Source organism: Somniosus microcephalus, chromosome 10 (genome assembly GCF_052327205.1).
Source record: "Somniosus microcephalus isolate GS21.2 chromosome 10, FLI_Smic_1.0, whole genome shotgun sequence".
Taxonomy (NCBI): domain Eukaryota; kingdom Metazoa; phylum Chordata; class Chondrichthyes; order Squaliformes; family Somniosidae; genus Somniosus; species Somniosus microcephalus.
The window spans coordinates 124,944,677-124,968,559 of NC_140996.1; the positions used below are offsets into that span (position 1 = coordinate 124,944,677).

At 44.7% G+C, this 23,883-nt stretch overlaps 1 protein-coding gene across 3 annotated transcripts in view; it reads right to left on the reverse strand.

Moving 5' to 3' along the window:
- Positions 1-23,883, reverse strand: part of LOC147111685 (protocadherin Fat 3-like) — a 1,117,094-nt gene that overhangs the window by 25,677 nt on the left and 1,067,534 nt on the right. For all 3 annotated transcript variants that reach the window (XM_085998792.1, XM_085998793.1, XM_085998790.1), the window contains 4 exons: positions 21,053-21,515; positions 13,731-13,884; positions 12,450-13,102; positions 8,274-8,384 (listed from right to left, as the gene is read on the reverse strand). In XM_085998792.1, coding sequence (XP_085854918.1) covers positions 8,274-8,384; positions 12,450-13,102; positions 13,731-13,884; positions 21,053-21,515 — 1,381 coding nt within the window. The remainder of the gene's footprint in view (positions 1-8,273; positions 8,385-12,449; positions 13,103-13,730; positions 13,885-21,052; positions 21,516-23,883) is intronic.

Below are 23,883 nucleotides of genomic sequence, written 5' to 3' on the forward strand. Positions count from 1 at the left end.
GTCATCAGCCAGGTGCACAAAGGATAGCCCTTGTCCCCGAGAAGCCAGCCTCCTGGGTGAGCCGGGGCTTGGAAAAGGTCTGCCACAGAAGTCTGGCGCAGGATGAAGGCGTCGTGGCTGCTGCCTGGAAAGCGGGCATTGACAGCTAGTATCAGCTGCCTGTGGTCACATACCAACTGCACGTTCAACGAATGGAACCCCTTCCGGTTGCGGTAATCCTCGGCATTCTCTAGAGGCGCCCGCAAAGCCACATGCGTGCAGTCAATGGCGCCCTGGACCATGGGGAAGCCCGCTATTCTTGCAAATCCCATTGCACGCTCTTGCTGCTTGTCCAGGGTCATGGGGAAGGAAATGTACTGATGTCTCCTTTTGAAGAGGGCATTCGTGACCTGGCGGATGCAGCAATGCACCGCGAACTGGGAGACATTGGCAATGTCCCCAGTAGTGGATTGGAAGGAGCCAGTGGCATAGAAGTTGAGAGCCACTGTCACCTTCACTTCCACCGACAGAGATGTCCTGCTCCTCAGCTGAGGCTGCAGATCTCTCTGAAGCAGGTGGCAGATCTCAGTGACCACCTCCCTTCTGAATCGAAGCCTCCGAATGCACTGCTCCTCAGACATGTTGAGGTAGGAGAAGTGCTGGCGGTATACCCTGGGAGGGTAAGGCCTCCTGTGCCGACGCCGGTTGGCCCTCCTCCGTCTGGCCATGATTGGCACTCTCTCTCAGCGTCTCTGAGCCCTCTCAATGCAATGGAGAAACCCAACATTTCCACCCATTGCAGCCCCCATTATATGTGGCCACTCAAGGCTATGGCAGTGAAAAATCAATCCAACTGCAAAGCTCTGGGCTGAAGCCAGAAGTACCTGTGTGAGCGCGGAGTCAAAGCAGAAAGCTCTCTCCCTTTGTTTCTCTGCAAATCTCTCTCTCTCTCACATAGGAGTGGTCCAAAATGGCTACCACAAAGAATGCAGGAAGAGCCCCCTTTAAATAGCGCCCCCCCAGCCCCACAGCGACTGGGAACCGTTCCACTCAACCAGTCACTGGGAGCGCCAAGCGGAAAGGGGGGCGCCACTGAAGTTCTGGTTTGGGGCGCACCAAGGGCGTTGCACCATGAAATGACATCAGGATCTGCGCGCGCAGCTGAGCGGGCGTTGCGGTTTTGCGCCGCCGCTAAATCTTCACTCAAGTTCGCGAGAGGCGCAGATCGCGCCGCGCCTGGGCGCTAGCCACTTCGCGCCCCACTTATCGCCCCCTTAAGGCGTTAGTGGCTGGCGCTACCACCTGAATTTCTAGGCCTATGACTATAACATACTGGGGGCTAAATTTGCTAAGAAAAAGAAAGACTTGCATTTATATAGCGCCTTTCATGACCACCGGACATTCAAAGCGCTTTACAGCCAATGAAGTACTTTTTTTTTTTTTTTTTTAAGTGAAGTAGCCTGTTGTAATGTAGGAAACACAGCAGCTAATTTGCGCAGATCAAGCTCCCACAATCAGCAATGTGATAATGACCAGATAATCTGTTTTTGATATATTGATTGAGGGATAAATATTGGCCAGGACACTGGGGATAACTCCCCTGCTCTTCTTCGAAATAGTGCCATGGGATCTTTTATGTCCATCTGAGAGAGCAGATGGGGCCTTGGTTTAACGTCTCATCCGAAAGACGGCACTTCTGACAGTGCAGCACTGCACTGGAGTGTCAGCCTAGATATTTATGCCCACGTCTCTGGAGTGGGACTTGAACCCACAACCTTCTGACTCCGAGGCGAGGGTGCTACCAACTGAGCCACTGGCTGAAACTAAGGCTCAAAAACGGGTGCGGGGATCATGATGTGCGATCTGCCCGCGCCAGTTGAAAGTAATGCAGGCAGCACACAAAATTCGAGCTGCCTGCTAATTAACATGATTGAAGAGCTGAGCCCAGCACTGAATGCACTGCTGGTTGGCTCAGCGCTCAACAGGGGGCCCAATTTCGTGGGAAGTGTGATCTCTATTTAAAGGTTGCCTGCAGTGTGAAATGCAGTCTGCACTTCTTAAAGGGGAGGTACTTTCTGAAATAAGCACCTCATTGTTATTGCTGCAAAGGAAAGTGGAAGGTAGCAATGGCTTAACAGGGCAAGAAAGGGCACCTAGGTTCTCCAACACAGCACTGGAGACCTTAGTGGAGGGGGTCGAAAGGAGGAGACTGGTCCTCTACCCGCAGGGGGCCAGGAGGCCCTCCAGATTGACTGTAAGAAGGCAGTGGGAGCAGATTGCTGAAGCGGTCAGTGTCACCAGTTTTTCCCCCAGGACCTGGATCCAATGCCAAAAGAAGTTTATTGACCTCACACGAGTAGTCAAGGTCAGTGAATGCATCTCCAAATGCCATATCCCACCAAATGCACCAATGCCACACACACTGTTCAAAGCACCGCACCCCTATCACTCACCTACCAATCACAACTCATATCTCACAATCATAGCTTCAACTCACACTTACCACTGTTACAAGCCTCACATCCACATCTCATACCTTGCACACAATGCCAGCTATTCTTCAGGTCCAGCATGTCACCCAAACACACACCACCACACTCACTGACACACGTTCCTTTCTCTTGTAGGCCAAGGTGATGCATAACCAATGCCAGCAGCAGCCAACAGGTGAGGGACAGGCACGGCTGCAGAACCTGACCCAGCTGGAAGAGACATTGTTAAAAATCATTAGCGGGGCTGTCACTGAGACCGTGGTGATCAGCGAGGCTGAAACCATTGATGATGATGGTTTGCTCAAACCTAATGGTCCTCCTCACATCCCACTTCCCCTTCATCACACAATCTCTTCTCACTTACAAGCTGCTGATGGTGTAAGCATGCACATCTTGCCTCCTCCCCCCGCTGCCTTCACCACAACCTTATTCTTCTTCCTTTCTCCTTTTAGATACTCAAGAACTCCAACCAGCCCAGCCAGTGCAGGAAGCAGGAGAGTGATGGAGAAGAAGAGACACGATCACTCGACCTGACACTCGTAGGCACCAGCTCAGAAAATGGCACTGCGCGAACTTTAGAGCGTAGTGTAGGGGTGAGATCTGCATGTGATGAGTTACCGGGCACGAGTGGTCTGCAGCTAGGGCAGGGCGAAAGGGTAGCGCAGGTGCCAGCTCCCCAGAGGGTGAGGTCGCTCACTAGTTCTGCTGCAGAGGACTCAGATGAAGACTTTGATGGGGCGGCCTTCAGAAGCAGGGTGATGTGCATGCACACAAAACTGGCAGGCCTGTCAGCCTGTTGTCACTGCCAGGGAGCATGGAGGAGTCCAGCTCCAACCTTGCACAGGGATTTGCATAGAGCTTGGAGCCCATGATTTCCAGGATGGAAGTTCCATTAGAGCAGTCATGGACCCAACCATGATGCTGGGTCTGATGGGCGATGTCTCAGCTTCCATTGCAGCACAAGCTGAAGCGACCCAAAGTCTGAGTGCTGCAGTGGAAGCTCAGACTTCTATCATGCAAGCTCAAACTGAAGTCATACAAGCTCAGCTTAATGCCACACAAGCTCAGACTGCTGCCATCGTGGCTGGGCTTATCAGTGTGGAAAGGGGCTTGCAGGGTTTCTCAGCAGTCCAGCAATCTGTCCTCCAACAGATTACCAGGATTGCTGAGGCGCCGCCCCGGGGGAGTGCCAGTGGCTCTGTGAAGCACAAACCTGCAGTCCTCTCTCAGGATGACACTATTCGTATTTCCACCACTGCCACTCCGCCAGCACTCTTGCTGTTGCCTGTCAGCCAGCCAGTCCAGACTGCTGCCGCCCATGCAAGGTGGTGCAGTCCGCAGCCCAGCCTTCTAGGCCCAGAGCTGCTTGAGGTCGCCCTGCTAGGGCATCTGCAGCCTCGCCCACTGAATGTCAGCAGCCTTCCACCAGCCATGCTGCAGCCACTGGGGTTGCACTTTGTAGGAGCGCTAGGATAGGCAAAAGCACACTGAAGGCAGGCACTAAGGGAATGTACAAGTGTGATTAGTTGACTTTGGAATGTAGTTTTGGAATAAAGCCCAATATCCTGACAAAGCCACGTGCACGCACCTCCTACTTCTCTCTGTTTAGAGAGAAGACAGTGAAGTCCTCTCTTCTAGAGTACAGAGAAATGTTACCTGAAGACCCTAGGTGGGTAAGGCCTCCTGCTGAGAGCCCTCCTCCCTCTGCAAGCAGCTTGTCTTTGCTGCCTCTGCTCCACCTCGTCATGCTGCAGTGCGAGGGGAACTGCAACTAGAGCACCCATGATTGGGAACAAGTGATGTACTCAGAGGCCTTCTAGTAGCAGCCAATGCCGCCCCGACGTCCAGTAGCACTCCCTGCACACTTTAACAACTTTTTAAATGTCTTCCAGCAAGCCAGTGTTCATACAAACTCTGCAAGAGCCACTACAAGAGAAATAATCAACTTACCTGCAAGTTGGATGTTTCCCTTTAAATAGCCCTGGTGGGGGGTCCCTTGTGCAGCTGAATGCATGTTCAACTGTGCATGTTTAGGAGACGGCATTGAATGGAGCAGCGACATCAAAATGGCAGATTGTGTGTCAGATCAGTGTTACATGCTGACTGACGTCACGATCTGCCTACTCTGCATGCTGCTGGCGCACGCACGTCCTGCCCGCACTATCGCCCTCACCAAGATGCCGAACAGTGTGGGCTGCGCCAGAAGTGAGGTGGCTGCATTTTTGTTTTTCAAAACCGGCCTTAACTTGCAGCGCTAAGGTGCTGAATTTCGCAGCCTCTTTTTAGATAATGGGCATAATCTAATAATCAGAAAACCAATGTTATTCATAAATCAAAAAAATTGGCTGGCTCAAGTTTCCTTAAGGAAAATATCTCCAAGGAAACAGTTTTACTCCACTGGCAGCCCAGAGACCTTCCAATGGATACTTATGGGGTAACTGAATTATCTCTTCAGAAAGCAGCCTGTCAGACCTCTCTGTTAAGTACATGATTTCATGCTAGAAATTGTAATTAAATATTGATTTCTAACAGAAATCTTTCACTAAATGTTTGACATTGGAATCCTTCTGAAATCCTGACGGAACACCTGGAAGCTTGGCAAGATTCAACAACTGCCTTCTGTCTAAACTAGATTTTTGATAACAGGCCAACTCTTATAGGAAACTGATGGTAAGATTATTGGCATAATTCAATGATTTACAATGATGTAAAATAAACTTGATGCCTAGATGTGTGGCATTGAAACAATACAGAGGTGCTGTCACAGATAAAACTATTCCATTCCCTACATTGGAAACGATTCACAGTCTTGGTACTTTCAATGATAGGAGAAGAGAAAAAAATGCAACAGCAGTCAGTCAGAGACTGTTTTGTTGCACTGGCTTTGTGCTGATGACCACCTTGTCAATAGCTTGACTCAAATGGTAGAACTCTTGCCTTGGAGTCAGAAGCTTGTGAGTTCAAGCTCTACTCCTGGACTAAAACACATAATTTAAGCTAACACACAGTATTGAGGCAGATTTGCATTGTCAGAGGTGCTGTCCTTCAGCTGATGTGCCATATGCCTGGTCTGGTGGCTCAAGTGGATGTTGAAGATTTCATGATGATATTCAAAGATGAGCAGGATGTTTCTCCATGTATCCTACCAATATTCGTCTATCAACCAACACCATCAAAAACAAATAAACTGGCCATTCATCTCACTGCTGTTTGTGGGATGTTGCTGTGTGCGAAGTGGCTGCCCCATTTATGTACACAATAACAGTCACTGCATTTAAAAATATTTCAATTGCACATGAAGTGCTTTGAGACTATTCTGAGATAAGGCGCTATGTAAATCCAAGGGAAAAGATTATGAGGGAGAATCATTATTGGGGCACAATGCTGTAACACTCATTGGCTTATGTCAGGGCTTTGCTGATGAGGTTGAGGAACTGATCACCTTCCTGGAAACAGTGCATGGTGTCTGTGAAGTGAGGGAAAGGAGAAACACCAGCTCACAAGTAAATCCCTGTGATCGCTGCATGCAGTGCAGAAACAGCTCTTCAGATGGCATTAGTGATGTACTGGGATCTCAGTTGAAATATTTATTGTACTCTTACTCAAGTTAATTTTACTTTACTGCAAGAATAAATGCACTGGGAAGAAATAATGTCAAATATATTTACATTACTTGACAATCTTGGACCAGAGCAACATAAAATGTTATCATTTCTGAATCTTATTCAGTACTTGAACTGAATTTTTTATTTGATACTTCTGATCTTCCTGGGTACTGTACATAATAATCAGTAATTATAACTGCAATCTGTCTTCAGACTGTAGACAATAAGCAATACTGTGCTTCAGAGACAGAAATACATGCATCACATTGGTCACAAAGCGCCATCTTGTGGCAAGTTTCTAATAAGCAGTAATGATAATACTGGACGAATAATGCAGAGAACATGGGTTCAAATTCCACCATGCCAGTTTGAATATTTGAACTGAGTATTAAAAAAAATCTGGAAATAAAAGGATGGTATTGGCAAAAAGTGACCATGATGCTGTCGGATTGTCATAAAAACACACTGGTTCATTAATATCCTTTAGGGAAAGAAAGCTGCCACCCTTACCCAGTCTGACCTATATGTGACTCCAGCCCCACACCAATGTGGTTGACTCTTAACTGCCCTCTGAAATGACCTAGCAAGCCACTCAATTGTATTAAATAGAAGAATGCCCACCACCACCTTCTCAGAGCAACACATTTTAGCCTTACCAGTGATGCTCACACCCCGAGAATAAATTTTAAAAAAACAAGATTTTTTTTAGAATTGGAAACCCGTCACCAACCAAGTTCCAGTTTTAAGAGGTGGGTTGGGGGGGCAGGCGACTAACCTGCTATCCAGAGGCAGGTCCTGAATTTAAATATTTTAATGAGGCTGCGTGCCTCACATTTTAACTCTTAGATTTAACGCTGGCCGGCCAGGTTTCTTGAGCCTCGGGAAACCTGGTAGCTGAAGGGAGGCTGTAATGGCTGGATGGAACAGGTAAATGGAATGGGTAAGTGCCTTTCTAGCACTGCTTGTGGACCAGGAGCAGCACGAGTGCTTCCCCCTGGCCCACCCCGAGATTGGACACTAATGATTGGACCCCCCGCCTCGATGTCAGCTCCCACCTTGATGTCCTACCTTCTCATGTCTGCTCCCACTCCCGATGGCTGCTCCCCTCCCGACGTCCAGTCCCACCGCCCACCCCGCCCCCCGCACCCTTGGCTGCATCATCCCCGGCTGCAGCCTATCCACCAGACAGCCTGCCAGCCTCTCAATCTGGATAGCTGCGGCCACGAAACAGTGAAAATGTTAAAATCAGGTCGGACTTCCGGGAAACCCGTATTTCTGGGCCTCTAACTAAACCTACCCCCCACTCCCTTCCTGCCTCGCAGTTATTATCGGGGCCAATATATAAGACATCAAGTCAGTCACGCTGAGCCTCCCACAAGTGTATATTATACTATTACACATGCTTTATTACAGTAAAAAGTGTGTGGTCTTGGGAATTGAGCTGTATGGTGAGTTTACACACTAGCCTTTCATTTCTAGGTCTGGAGTTTGAATCCAGCCTAGAAAGATAGAATGGATTTAGGTTCTGTCATGGTTCTATGTAAAATGAATTTGGCCAATCAATAGCCAGTTCCAGTGGGCGCAGGTTTACAGTCCAAAACCACTCATTAACTGGCACCTGTAGGCAAATGCAAAAAGTAGAAAAAACACTCTTATGCGGTTAAGAAATGTTGTTCTGAGGTTTTAGATTTAGTGATTCCGTGCTCCCTGCTGGGATATCGGCATCTTTAAATTTACTCTGTATTATTTTTAATTAGTTTATGGGATGTGGGCGTCCCTGGCAAGGCCAGCATTTATTGCCCATCCCTAATTGCCCTCGAGAAGGTGGCAATTGCTGTGGCAAATGGTCTGCATCTAACCTGCACTATACCTGATATTGGTGCCAGAAGTGAAAATGTGTTCTATTTCCCAGCACTGACATATCTTACCTCAAATATTTCAAATTCAATTATTTACCAATAATAAATCAATCTATAAAAATGTGCTTGACTGGGAATGAATATTACTTCATGCAATCAATGCATTTTGTTTGGTCAGCAGTGAGGATACTATAAGGAGTCATATTTTCTCACTGTACCTTTTGCAGAAGACATCACAATGCAAAACACATTTTATTCTGTATCATAACCTGATAGAGGGAAGAACAGTTTTGAAATAGGCATTAAGATAAATAAAGTAGGTTGTAATGCTGTCTTACCATTATCATCACATGAGTCAGACTGGAAGGAATTGAGTGACTGGACCTCAGAATTGCTCCCTTTCGTACTTCCTGCAAAGCCTGCTGCATCCTCAACAATATCCACTTTTCCTAAAGCCAGAAGATTCAACAGAGTTAATACAGTTCATTCATTTTCTTTGTTCTACTCTGCAATTCTTTACTGAAAGGTATCCATATAAGAACAAATAGAGTAGGATTTTACCATACTGATTTTGCTAAATAGCATCATTGGTACAATGTGCAGGGCCAGCTTCTATTCAGCAGTATCTTAAACAAAGCAACATATTTTAATTCCCAATAGAACAAGAAAAATACTGCAGATGCTGGAAATCTGACATAAAAACTGAAAATGCTGTAAACACTCAGCAGCATCTGTGCAGCGAGAAACCATAGGGGTAACGTCTCAGATTGATGACCTTTCTTCTGATGGAAGGTCATTGACCTGAAATGTTGCTATTCCAAAACTGAAATTAAAGTTATCCACAACAGTAAGAGAGTACTGGAGGATCCTTTAAGTCCAGGTGATGACTTTTTAATATATGGAAGTACATGGGGAAAGACAGGTATGGGATGCTGATGAAGTAATGAAGGCCTTAGATGCTCTAAGCTAACAAAGTGGGGGCTGTAAGGAAAGGGTTAATCAGACTGGCTTGAAGACTGCTAGTGAAATACTACTATTGATTTTCTTTATATTGTAGTAACATTAGGCTTCAGCCTTTATTTGTTAACAAGGGAAGCATGATTCAATTTTAAAGTAGTGACAACTGATGTTTTGAACTGAGACTGACCCTACGGCACTAATAGGTTTCAATATGAGATAATCATCTACAGTAAAACCTATGCAAATGGACACCCCTCAAAAAACAGACAACTGTAAAAAACGGACACTTGTTTACAGTCCCAAATAACTTACATTGTAATGTAAGTTACAATGTAACATTCTTCTTGATCTTCCTTGCTGCAATGCTCCATCTCACCCTCAGTAAGCTCCCCGCTGGAGTGGAGCTAATTTACAGAACAAACGGGAAACTTCCGTTCAACCTCCGTTGCCACCAGTCCAGATCCAAGGTCGTCCCATCCTCTGTCGTCTAATTACAGTATGCAGACGGTGTTTGCGTCTGCGCTCACTCGGAGGTCAAACTCCAAACCATCGCCAACACCTTCACCGAAGCATATGAAAGCATGGGCCTTACACTAAACATCTGTAAGACAAAGGTCCTCTACCAACCTGCCCCCACCACACAGTACTGCCCCCCGATTATCAAAATCCACGACAAGGCCTTGGACAACATGGACCACTCTCCTTACCTCGGGAGCCTACTGTCAACAAGGACAGACGTCGATGACGAAGTCCAACACTGCCTTTAGTGTGCCAGTGCAGCCTTCGGTCACCTGAGGAAGAGAGTGTTTGAAGACCAGGACCTCAAACCCGGCACTAAGCTCATGGTCTACAGCCCTGCTGTATGCCTCAGAGACATGGGCCATGTACAGCAGGCACCTCAAAGCACTGAGAGGTACCACCAACGCTGCCTCCGCAAGATCCTGCAAATCCATTGGCAGGATAGGCGCACCAACGTCAGTGTTCTTGCTCAGGCCAACATCCCAGCATTGAAGCATTGACCACACGCGATCAGCTCTGATGGACGGGTCACATCATCCGCATGCCCGATACGAGACTCCCAAAACAAGCGCTCTACTTGGAGCGCCGACACGGCAAGAGAGCCCCAGGTGGGCAGAGGAAACACTTCAAGGACACCCTCAAAGCCTCCTTGAAAAAGTGCAACATCCCCACTGACACCTAGGAATCCCTGGCCCAAGACCGCACAAAGTGGAGAAGCATCCGGGAAGGCGCCAAACACCTCGAGTCTCTTCGCCAGGAGCAAGCGGAAGCCAAGCGCAAGGAGCGCTCGTCAACCCAAGCATCCCACCCACCCACCCATTCAATCACCGTCTGCCCCACCTGTGACAGAGACTGTAGGTCCCGCATTGGACTCATCAGTCACCTGCAAACTCATTTTTAATGTGGAAGCAAGTCATCCTCGGTTCCGAGGGACTGCCTAAGAAGACGACATTGTAATAGATACGAGCTGGACCTTGAAACCACAGACACGTAAATTATGAACTATGGATAGCCTTCAGTGCACCCAGTCCATTTGCAACTCAAAACACAGGGTACGAGGGTAAGTCCGAGGCGGCAACGGGTTAAAAAAAATAGCTGTTGTGTAATGGCGATTTCTTTACCCAGCATCCATAGCGGGAGAAAAACTGCTCTATCTCTGGGATTGAATGCTTGCATAGGTCTATCCCAGGGATAATGGAGTTTCTCCACCGCTATGAATGCTGCGTAAAGAACTCCACATTCCACAAAATCTGGAAAGTGCACCGAAATGAGGCACGCGTTTCCAGGGCACTGCCTCTAGATTATTTACATGCCGATCAGCGCATTAAATTTACTGCTGCAGTGTGCCTCCCCCTGCTCTGTGACATCACCTGACCGCCACCACAGAGAGCTGCAAACGCGCGGAGCACAGTCGGGAGGGGGCTGGAGTCAGGAATCGTAGATGTCGATATTCAGGAGGGGGTCTGTTATGGGGTGGTCTCAGCAGTTACCATCTCAAAACAATGACAAGATAATATTCATTCTCATCATTTTCTGCAGAGCCAGGAGCAGCAGCAATAACACGGAGTGGGAACAGTACAGAGAGAGGAGCAGCCAGTAAAGTGGAAGAACCAAGGAGGAAGGGAAGAGGAAGGTTCTTAAACTGAGGGCTATTAGACCATGGGATCCTTCACCACATGTGACTATTGAGGTAGAGACTAATATTTAATATGAAAGGGAAAGGGATAAAGATCTACAATGGAGGAATATAAAAGGATCTGGGGATTAGAGGAGAGAGTACCAGCACTGGGGGCTGAAGGCCTCCTCCTGTGATGTAATTTCTCAGTTTTCCCTCTTTGCCATTTCATGGGTGGTCTCCTGGTTCTTGGAACTTCTCGCATAACAGTGCAGGCTGCCAACGTAGCAGATCCCAGAAACAGGACATCTCTCCCTCAATGGAAAAAAGACCACAGGATGGCAATGAACTAGAAAACCCAACGAACAGAAAATAGAACTGTAATAACATCCCGCTGGCAAGGCTCCAGAATTAGGCATGATCCTAGGTGAGAGCAAAAAAGCAAGGAACGCAGCAGGAGAGATGGCCAATCCCGGGATATTTGGCTCCTCCGGTTTACTGTAAATATAATGACCATTTTCTAAATAAGGACACCTGTAAATAAAGGACACATGATGCAAGTCCTTTAATTTACTGTACTTAATAAGGGAATTTAATTAAAGGTGCACCATTGCATACTGGTTCCTAAGTTTCAGAGAGCTGTAATCACTGGTAATGGGTGCAAAGAAACAGTTAGTCTTGCAGAAAGAAAACATCTGGGTAACTACTGTCTTTATAATTGAGGTTTCTGTAGCTGAACAGTACAGAATCAAAGAGATATTTATAATTAAAGGTTTCACTTGGTGGGATAGCAATTATATGTAACAAGAGCAAAATTATTGACAAGATAACAGAATAAAGGAGATATACCGATTTTGTTAGCCCAATGGATAAAGAGCTTGTTACGTAAGGAATCTAGCTTAATATCTAAAATCATTGATAAGGGACAAGTTCAATTAAATTCTCCTATATGAAGTTGTATTTTAACTTTTTGTATAATCATGTAATGCAGAAACGTGAACTGTTATATAGTCATGGTGAGAAAATTGTATAAAAAGTGGCAGACTGTAATGAGTATTTGGCTTTAAAAGGCTACAGAAACTGAGTTCAGAACTAAATACATTTGAGTCCCCAACCCTATCGTCAGGTGTAGTTGTAAGTACTATCATTTAAGTGCAACTTTTAAGTACGATTGCATGCACATAATAAACCTATGAACTCTGACCTCAGCATTGAAGAACCTTACTGATTTAGAGATAGAACATCCAATCATAATTAAAAACCATCCTCTAACAATTTCAGATCACATATTCAAAATCTGCTAAATTGATCAGACTTCTCACAGATAGATACAAAGGAAAGGAAACACAAGGAGAAACAGTTACAACAAAGACAGGATATCCTTATCATCTCAAAACAAGGGCAAGATAATATTCATTACCATCTCTGTCTGTATCCCAGGTGTTCTTTCTCAATGAATCACAGTCAGAGACAGATCGAATAACTGATGGGAGATTTGGGGCCACACTGCACACAACAACACCTCTACGTGTAGTCAGTAGTCGAGGAGAATCAGGGTGGAAGGTGCTCATTTCTTGGTGTTCTACCCCCATTGCATCAATTTTGTCTAAATTGTTTCTTGAGTCACTATGGAAGCAAGGTGTGTACGCCATAGGCCTAACTGGCACTTGAGGAGGACCTCCAGTTTCTTGATAAATCTTACGACTATCACCATTATTCTTAATACCTTTGAACTGAATACCATTAGGCTTATTAAGCAGTGCTGCAGTTGCAGGGTCCTGCACAAGAGTAATATTGTTACGTGCATGTTTCTTGAAGACCTTCTTTCGGAAAATTGTAAAAAGTATCACCAGTATCATTAGAACGAGTAAAACCACAGCGATTCCAATGAGTTCCTCTTTTCCAATATAGGGATGTCCAGGTTGTATATTGGGTACAACGACAGGCCTGAGATCACAGTAGAGGCCTATATATCCAGAAGTGCAGTTGCACTGAAATGAGCCCAATGTATTTAAGCATGTTCCTCCATTTTGGCACTCTTCTATGTCACATTCATCAATGTCTTCTTCACACCTACAAGAAAAATAAATGTGCTTTACATTATCCGTGCCCCAAAATCTATTCTCTGTTACACATATTTTCCCCTTTTTAAGCATGCTACTCTCACTAAGGTAGTGCATTTTACTAGTGGTTCTCTCATTTAAGTTTGCTCTTGTTGGTGGTTTATTTTTAATCTTTTGATAGGACTACGTAGACGTCTGCCTTTATTGGTCTCATTAACTAAAAAACAAATTGAATCCTTGTTTCACACAATTATAATGGCACTGATAACATACGGCATGCTGCAGAATGATTCTGATTTTTTTTGTCATTTAAAGATGGATAAAAATAAATAACTTTCCACTGGCTAATGTTTTGTTTATTTTTTCAGTGAAATTTTTCTCCATATACCAAGGGTAACAAAAACGATCGAGTGGCAGAAGAATATTTAATTTAATGCTGTGTTTTTTTTCAAATGTTTAACATGTATATTTATATATTTTATTGTAATAATCTACTAATTAACACCTACCAACCTCCAGTTGATCCCAACCACTTGGAAACCAAAACCTGCCTCAAATTGGGAGCTGAAGCAACTCAGCAAAATTGAACACTGGTGCAGTATTGTGTATGTAAAGAAGAAGGTTATATACAAACTCACATCAAACCCACAAATCCTTCTTTGCAGCTGCAGATAAAATCACTGCCTATTGGATTGCAGGAGCCCTCATTCTGACAGGGGTTTGGGAAGCAGGCTGTGACTTCGGTTTCACATTGGTTTCCTGTAAACTGTGAAAGGCAGCTGCACTGATAACCTGTTGGAAGCAGAATAGCATGGGCTTCATTGTATCTAATACTTCACATCAAGGACATGACAAAACCTTGCCTTAGGCAACAGAAGAAAAACACAGAAAAGCAGGAATGTTTTGATTTTTAGCTTTGCCTTCCCCAAGGACTGCTCATGCCATATTTTTGCTTCATTTCTTCCTCCTCAGATACCCCTGCACCACACACCCTATCTTGCTCAGTGGATGCTGCCACTGACACTCTAGCTGATGGTAGGTACTTGAGATGAATGCAGTGACTCTCCCTCTGAATTTTCTTGTCTTCCCTGTAAAGCACCTCCCTCTTAACAATGTTGCTGAGAATTTGAATTCAGTTTGTAGGAAAACATGGTGTTCCAATGTGCTGTGCCAACATGTGGAGTGAAGTTAAGCCATATAATATTAGTGTTTGTATGCTATAATGTATAGCATAATTTCACCCCAATGGTGTCCTAAATATGTAGTAGGTTTTTGAATAAAGTAATGTTATCCAAAACCGTATTATTTTCCAATCATAAATTTGAAACTTCTCACAAACAAGACTTCTTTATATCTCTTAGAGTCACAGTACGTCTGCATATTTAGGTGCTTCTCAGAAGAAATCTGCATTACGTATTAGCTCCACTCATTGTGTTTCTGACACGGCAGAGATTCAATGAACATACTACAAAAACATATATTTTGCCTTTCATCATTTTAGATTCCAAGTTGTGCTCAGAATTTTTAAAAATTATTATAATGATTGATGGAACCTAACAAAGATCTTTTTCAATAAAAGTAAAACCATCTTTACTGACTTTATAGCTGCTAATTTCTAGATCCCCCTTTCCTTTGTCTTTACACATGAGTTTTGGTGTACAGTGTTTTAATTTTTCTCCCCACTGATTCCTTTTGTTGTTGCTATGATTCATCTGAGGTTCATCATCAGTATAAGCTGACTGAAACCACATTATTCTACCACTCTGGAGCGTTATAGGAAACGTGTCTACACAAATACTGAGCACTAAAGTTACTGCAGTAATTTTAAAAAAATTCATTCTCTGACTGCCATGGCTGGTATTTATTCCCCATCTCTGTTGCCCTAAGGTGGTGGTGGGCCGCCTTCTTGAACTGCTGCAGTCCATGTGGTGAAGGTGCTCCCAGTGCTGTTGGGTAGGGAGTTCCAGGATTTTGATACAACAATGATGAAGGAAAGGCGATATATATCCAAGTCAGGATGCCATGCGTCTTTGGGGGGGAACTTGGAGGTGATGGTGTTCCCATACACCTGCTTTACTTGTCCTTCTAGATGTTGAAGGTTGTGGCTTTGGGAGGTGCTGCTGAAGAAGCCCTGGTGAGTTGCTGCAGTGCATCCTATAGATAGTACACACTACAGCCATGGTGGAAGGGCCGGACATTTAGATTAGTGGCTGAGGTGCCGAAGAAGAGGACTGCTTTGTCCTGGTTGGTGTCAAGCTTCTTCAGTGTTGTTGCAGTAGCACCCATCCCAGCAAGTGGAGAGTATTCCACCACACTCCTGACTTGTACATCATAAGTGATGGAAAGCATTTGGGGAGTCAGGAGGTGAACCAATTGCTGCAGATTACCCAGCCTCTGACCTGCTCCAGTAGCCATGGTGTTTCTGTGGCTGGTCCAGTTGAGTTCTTTGGTCATGGTGACCCCCAGAATGTTGATAGTGGGGGACTTGGTAATGGTTAGGCTCTGTCTTGTTGGAAGTGGTCATTACCTTGCACTTGTGTAACACAAATGTTACTACTTATCAGCACAAGCCTGAATGTTGTTTCGGTCATGCTGCATGCGGGCATGGACTGCTTTATTAGCTGAAGAATTATGAATGGGGTTGAACACTGTGCAATTATCAGTATCTGACCTTATGATGGAGGAAAGGTCATTGATGAAGCAGCTGAAGATAGTTGAGCCGAGCACACTGCCCTGAGGAACTCCTGCAGAAATATCCTGGGGCTGAGATGATTGGCCTCCAACAATCACAACCATTTTCCTTTTGCCAGGTCTGACTCCAGCCAGTGGAGAGTTTTCCCCTGATCCTTATTGACTTTTATTAGAGCTCCTTGGTGTCATACTTGTTCAAAAGCTGCCTCGATGTTAAGGGCAGTCACTTTCACCTCGCCTCTGGGATTCAGCTCTTTTGTCCATATTTGCAGTATGGTGTTCATGAGGTTTGAAGCGGAGTTGTTCTGGCAGAAGCCAAATTGATCATCAGTGACCAGGTTAGTAGTAGAAGCCTCACTGTTGACGACTCCTTCCATCACTTTGCTGATGATTGAGAGTAGGCTGATAGGGTGATAATTGGCCGGATTGGATTTGTCCTGCTTTTTGTGGATAGGACGTACCTGAGCAATTTTCCACATTGTCAGGTAGATGTCAGTGTTGTACCTGAATTGGAACAGCTTGCCTAAGGACATGGCTAGTTCTGGAGAACATGTCTTCAGCTATATAGCCAGGATGTTATTGAGGCCTGTAACATGGAGTGAATTGAAATGGCTGAAGACAGGTAACAGTGATGGTGGGAATCTCAGGAGGAGGTCAAGAAGGATCGTCCACCCAGCACTTCTGCCTAAGATGGTTGGAAACGCTTCAACCTTGTCTATGCACTCATGTGCTGGGCTCCACCAGCATTGAAGATGGGGATGTATATGGAGTTGCCTCCTCCCATTAATTGCTTAATTGTCCACCACCATTCACGCCTAGATGTGGTAGGGCATCAGAGCTTTAAATCCAGCACGTAAGTGTATTAACAAGGCTGAAATGTTTTGACCATCATCAGCCAAAAGTACCGAGTAGTCAATCCTTCTTGGTTTCCTCCTAAGCTATAGATGAAAGAACATAAGAACTTAATAGGAGCTGGAGTAGGCCATTTAGTCCTTCAAGCCTGCTCCGCCATTCAACAAGATCATGGCTGATCTTCTACCTCACCGCACTATCTCCATATCCTTCAATTCCCTTTGTTCCCAAAAATTTATCAACCTCTGTCTTCAATATAATCAACGACTGAGCATCCACAGCTCTCTGGGGTAGAGAATTCCGAAGATTCACAACCCTTTGAGTGAAGAAATTTCTCCTCATCTCAGTCCTAAATGGCCGACCCCTTATTCTGTGACTGTGACCCTGTGTTCCAGATTCCCCAGCCAAGGGAAACATTTTCCCAGCATTAACCCTGTCAAGCCCCTTAAGAATTTTATATTTTTCAATTAGATCATTTCCCATTCTTCTAAAATCTAAGGAATATAGGCCTGGGGGAAAAATTGCATCGCGCCCCCTTTGGAGCGCTAACTTTACCGGGGCGCTACTTTTAGCACCCTGAAAAAAAATTTGCGCCCCCGCGGCCAAAATTCATCAGTAGCGCCCCAAGAGGGAAGCAGGGTGCTACTGGAAGTGCCCCGCGTCCCTCTTGGGGTGCTGCGAGGGAATGTCGCGGCACTACATTCTGCAGCGCACACGTCGCGCCATGGTACTGCAGGCCTTCCTCCGCTTATTAAAGGGGAGGGGCCTAGCGCAGCGTGACCCGGAGCCCAGCTGGGCCACCAGGGATCGGTGAGCTTGCAAAAGAGCCCGGCACTCAAGAGGAGTGCTGGGCTCACGGAGCGCAGCCGGCACTCCGCGGGGGGGCTGCTGAGTAGGCCGGGGATGGCAATGGGGGCAGGTGCTGGCAGGCGGCCAGCAACAAAAATGGCCGCCCGGCACCTCACCTTTAATTAGCGCCACCCCGACCGCAGGTAGGCCCCCCTGACCCCATTGGACATAGCGTCCGGCGGTAAGTCAGGGGGCGCTACCAAAGATCGCCCCAAAAGAGGCGCTACTCAATTTTTAGCCCAATGTACCTTTTTACAAAGTCTGTCTCAAATGAGTAGTTCCAATTTTGCAATGTCACACAAAATGCACCTCTTTTTCTTTTGTTTAACCTTTTTGCCCAATTTTCTTCCCTCCTGAAGGCTAGAATTTCTCCCGTCCTCCTTGCTCATACTGGAGTATGGTTTCATGAGTACTGGCCGCTCCCTGGCACCTCACCCAAAACATCATTCAAGTGTGAGCATCAACAGTGACTGTCAGCAGGCTATTCAACTGTGAGGAGCATTACAACTGAGCCTGACCCTGTTCTTATCTAACACTGACACACAAACACACACTTTAGCAGGAGTACTACATAGCTATGAGGAATGAGAACATAAGAAGTAGGAGCAGGAGTAGGCCATACGGCCCCTCGGGCCTGCTCCGCCATTCAATAGGATCATGGCTGATCCGAATCTAGACTCACGTCCACTTCCCTGCCCTCTCCCCGTAACCCCTAATTCCCTTATCTGCTAGGAAACTGTCTATCTCCATTTTAAATTTATTTAATGTTGCAGCTTCCACAGCTCTCTAGATTTACTACCCTCTGAGTGAAGAAGTTTCTCCTCATCTCAGTTTTGAAAGGGCAGCCCCTTATTCTTAGATTATGCCCCCTAGTTCTAGTCTCACCCATCAGTGGAAACATCCTCCCCGCATCCACCCGATCAAGCCCCCTCACAATCTTATATGTTTCGATAAGATCGCCTCTCATTCTTCTGAACTCCAATGAGTAGAGTCCCAACCTACTCAACCTTTCCTCATACGTCAACCCCCTCATCTCCGGAATCAACCGAGTGAACTTTCTCTGAACCGCCTCGAGAGCAAGTATATCTTTTCTTAAATATGGAAACCAAAACTGCACGCAGTATTCCAGGTGTGGCCTCACCAATACCCTGTATAACTGCAGCAAGACTTCCCTGTTTTTATACTCCATCCCCCTTGCAATAAAAGCCAAGATTCCATTGGCCTTCCTGATCACCTGCATACTAACTTTTTGTGTTTCATGCACCAGGACCCCCAGATCCCTTTGTACTGTAGCACTTTGCAGTTTCTCTCCATTTAGATAACTTGCTCTTTGATTTTTTCTGCCAAAGTGCATAACCTCACACTTTCCAACATTATATTGCATCTGCCAAATCTCTGCCCACTCACTTAGCCTGTCTATGTCCTTTTGCAGGTTTTTTATGTCATCCTCACTCATTGCTTTCCCTCCCATCTTTGTATCGTCGGCAAACTTGGATATGTTGCACTCAGTCCCTTCCTCCAAATCGTTAATATAGATTGTAAAGAGTTGGGGTCCCAGCACTGACCCCTGCGGAACACCACTAGTTACTGATTGCCAGCCCGAGAATGAACCATTTATCCCAACTCTTTGTTTTCTGTTAGATAGCCAATCTTCCACCCATGCCAGTATATTACCCCCAATCCAGTGATTTCTTATCTTGATCATAATCTTTTGTGTGGAACCTTGTCAAATGCCTTTTGGAAGTCCAAATACACCACATCCACTGGTTCCCCTTTATCCACCCTGTATGTTACATCCTCAAAGAATTCGAGCAAATTTGTCAAACATGACTTCCCCTTCATAAAACCATGCTGACTCTGTCCTATTAAATTATGTTTATCCAAATGCTCCGTTACGGTTTCCTTAATAAATGGACTCCAACATTTTGCCAACCACAGATGTTAGGCTAACTGGTCTATAGTTTCCAGCTTTTTGTCTACTTCTCTTCTTAAATAAGGGTGTTACATTAGCAGTTTTCCAATCTGCCGGGACCTTTCCTGAGTCCAGGGAGTTCTGAAAAATAATCACCATTGCATCCACAATCCCTACCGCCACTTCTCTCAAGACCCTGGGATGTAGGCCATCAGGTCCGGGGGATTTATCCGCCTTAAGTCCCATTATTTTACTGAGTACCATCTCCTTAGTGATTTTAATCGTCTTTAGCTCCTCCCCCCCCCCCCATTGCCCCCTGTTTGTCCAGTGTTGGGATATTTTTAGTGTCCTCTACTGTAAAGACTGATACAAAATATTTGTTCAGCGTCTTTGCCATCTCCATATTCCCCACCACTAGTTTCCCAGTCCCATCCTCTAAGGGGCCAACATTCACTTTAGCCACCCTTTTTCTTTTTATATAGCTGTAGAAACTCTTGCTATCTGTTTTTATATTTTTTGCTAGTTTACTTTCATAATCTATCTTCCCTTTCTTAATTAATCTTTTAGTTATTGTTTGCTGGCTTTTAAATGCTTCCCAATCTTCTATCCTCCCACTAGATTTGGCTACTTTATATGCCCTTGTTTTCAGTCGGATACTATCCTTTATTGCTTTACTAAGCCACGGATGGCTGTCTTTTCTTTTACTCCCCTTTTTCCTCAGTGGAATATATTTATCTTGAAAGATGTGAAATATCTCCTTGAATGTAGACCACTGCTCTTGTACCGTCTTACACTTTAATCTGTTTTCCCAGTCCACTTTAGTCAATTCTACTCTCATACCTTCATAGTCTCCTTTATTTAAGCTCAGTATGCTGGTTTGAGATCCAACTCTCTCACCCTCAAACTGAATTTGGAATTCAACCATATTATGGTCACTCATTCCAACCCTGGGTTCTTTTTCTTCTCTGAGCTCTGGGATGCTGAGGCCAAATTTAGCACCCCTATATCACCCCGCTGAGGTCAGATAATTTAGAATGAACGGGGAATGAGCTGGCATCCTTCCTGATCTGTATACCGGGGTACTGGGAGAGTAGAACTTAATTTGGATTATGTTTTGTCGTGACAAAATTTGGACGATGCCTGGCAGTGCTATTACTATACAAGGTTAAATCCACAATAGAATAAGCACTGACTAATGATTGTAATTTTCCATACTTTTTGACCACGTTTCAGATTTGGATAATACACATTTCACAGCATAAATGGGCAACAAAATAATATTTTGACTTTTACCAAAAACAAATGAAAAGCTATAGTTGAAACTTTATCGTACTTTTTCAAATAATACAATGTTTTAATTTTCACTTCATTGACACAATTGGTGTCAAAAATCATTAGAATTACTTCTATATTATGTTATGTTATTGTGATGAATATAACATGACTTTTCTGGCCTCCAGCTCACAAAACCACCCTTTAATTTAGCACATGTTTATGAAAGGCTGGTTTATTAGCATACACAGAACCAGCATTTAACAAAAAAATGCTTAGTGTGTTACTTGGATGCTTGTAAAGATGTCAATATTCAAGGGATTCATATACTTATTATTTCATTCAATGTTTAGTAGAACTTAAAACTGCAATATGACAACTTACCACCAGATGGTAGGCTTATACAACTCCCTCCATTTTGGCATGGTTCCCTTGCACAGGTGTCAGGATACAAGACACAGCCGAGCTTCAGTTCTGTCAGCCCAACCACTTCAGCAAAGTGACTGCGCTTATTTTGGAGTGGCAACTGATTGTCGTTAAGGACAACCGAGTCCAGGCATCCTTGAAACCCACCCAGGACTTGTGTGCTTTTCTGGCTTGACAGGCCACGAGCAGCTGGCACCTGGGCACCAAAGTAGATGGAGCTGTCAATACTGAGGGTATGAAAGTGGAAAGGAGCCCTCCGACGCTCCACGTAGCTGTCATCAAGTGCAAGGCTTGTGAAATTCTTGTTGAGATCCAGAAAGACAGTGTGCCAATTCCCATCATTAACTGTTCTGCCAGAAATTCCCACAATGCCAGGCCCACTACCGCAGTCCAATTGGAACCAGAGTTTTCCATCCACAATCTGGTGCAGGTAACAAATGAGAGAGAGAGGGGGAGAGTTTATATTTAAAAAATCTGTGAAACATTGCAAAACCAAAATATTCATCATCTTTGTAAGTAACATTATTCAAAATTCTTCTACTGCATGACTACTGTCAAATAATAAAATGATGTCAAACATCTTTAGTCCATTGGGTCAAAGCATATTTACAACTTTATTTCACATTTTAAAATTTAAAAAAGAAAAAAAAAAGTTTTAAGCACACCTTAATGTATTCAGTGTCAGCTAGGCTCTGTTACCAGAATCTCATCAATGAGTCTGAAGGTTGTAGGTTCAATCCCCACAACAGACTTGAGCACATAAGCTAGGCTGACACTTCAGTGCTGTGAAGCAGTGCTGCTGTGTTGGAGGTATCACCTTTCAGGTGAGACATTAAACTCAGACCTCTGTTCAGCTGGGTGTAAAAGATCCCATAGCCCTATTTAAAGAGCAGAGTTCTTCCTTTATCCTGGATGACATCCCTGCCCACAGCCACCACCAAAAACAGACCACCTGGTGATTCATTCATTTGCTGTTTGTGGGGCCATTCTGTGTGCAAATTGGCTGCTATGTTTTTCAATATTACAACTTTAACTTGAATCATAGAAATTTACGGCACAGAAGGAGGCCATTCGGCCCGTCGTGTCTGTGCCAGCTGAAAAAGAGCTATCCAGCCTAATCCCACTTTGCAGCTCTTGGTCCGTAGCCCTGTAGGCTACGGCACTTCAAGTGCATATCCAAGTACTTTTTAAACGCGATGAGGGTTTCTGCCTCTACCGCCCTTTCAGGCAGCGAGTTCCAGACCCCACCACCCCCTAGGTGAAAAATGTTCTTCTCAACTCCCCTCCAATCTTTCTACCAATTGCTTTAAATCTATGCGCCCTGGTTATTGACCGCTCTGCTAAGGGAAATAGGTCCTTCCTATCCATTTTATCTATGTCCCTCATAATTATGTACACCTCAATTAAGTTTCCACTTAGTCTTCCCTGTTCCAAAGAAAACAACCCCAGCCTATCCAATCTTTCATCATAGCTAAAATTCTCCAGTCCTGGTAACATCCTCGTAAATCTCCTCTGTACCCTCTCTAGTGAAATCACATCTTTCCTGTAATGTGGTGACCAGTACTGTATGTGTTGTATGTGTGGGGTAATATACTAGCATGGATTGATGATTAGTTAATGGACAGAATACAGAGAGTAGGAATAAACGGGTCATTTTTGGGTTGGCAGGCTGTAACTAGTGGGGTACCGCAAGGATCAGAGCTTGGGCCTCAGCTATTTACAATCTACATCAATGATTTGGATGAGGGGACCAAATGTAATATATCCAAGTTCGCTGATGATAGAAAGCTGGGTGGGAATGTATGTTGTGAGGAGGATGCAAGGAGGCTTCAAGGGGATATAGACAGGCTAAGTGAGTGGGCAAGAACATGGCAAATGGAATATAATGTGGAGAAATGTGAAGTTATCCACTTTGGTATGAAAAATAGAAAAGCAGAGTATTTTTTAAATGGAGAGAGATTGGGAAGTGTTGGTGTTCAGAGGGACCTGGGTGTCCTTGTACACGAATCACTGAAAGTTAGCATGCAGGTACAGCAAGCAATTAGGAAAGCAAATGGTATGTTGGCCTTTATTACAAGAGGATTTGAGTATAAGAGTAAAGACGTCTTACTGCAATTATATAGGGCCCTGGTGAGATCACACCTGGAGTATTGTGTACAGTTTTGGTCTCCTTACTTGTCATAGAGGGAGTGCAACAAAGGTTCACTAGACTGGTTCCTGGGGTGGGGGGATTGTCCTATGAGGACAGATTGAGTAGACTAGGCCTATATTCTTTAGAGTTTAGAAGAATGAGAGGTGATCTCATTGAAACATACAAAATTCTTACAGGGCTTGACAGGGTAGATGCAGACAGAGATCGATAGATTTTTGAATATTAAGGGAATCAAGGGATATGGGGATAGTACAGGAAAGTGGAGATGAGGTAGATGATCAGCCATGATCTTACTGAATGGCGGAGCAGGCTCGAAGTGCTAAATGGCCTACTCCTGCTCCTATTTCTTATGTTCTTATGTCTGCAGTACTTTTAGTAAAGTGACCTAACTAGTGTTTTATACAGTTCAAGCATAACCTCCCTGCTCTTATATTCTATGCCTCGGCTAATAAAGGGGAGTCCAAAAGCAAGGAAGTTATGCTAAACCTATATAAAATACTAGTTTGGCCCCAGCTGAAGTATTATGTTGAATTCTGGGCGCCACACTTTAGGAAGGATGTGAAGGATTTGGAGAGGGTACAGAAGAGATTTACTAAAATGGTTCCAGGGATGAGGAACTAAGTGACATGGATAGACT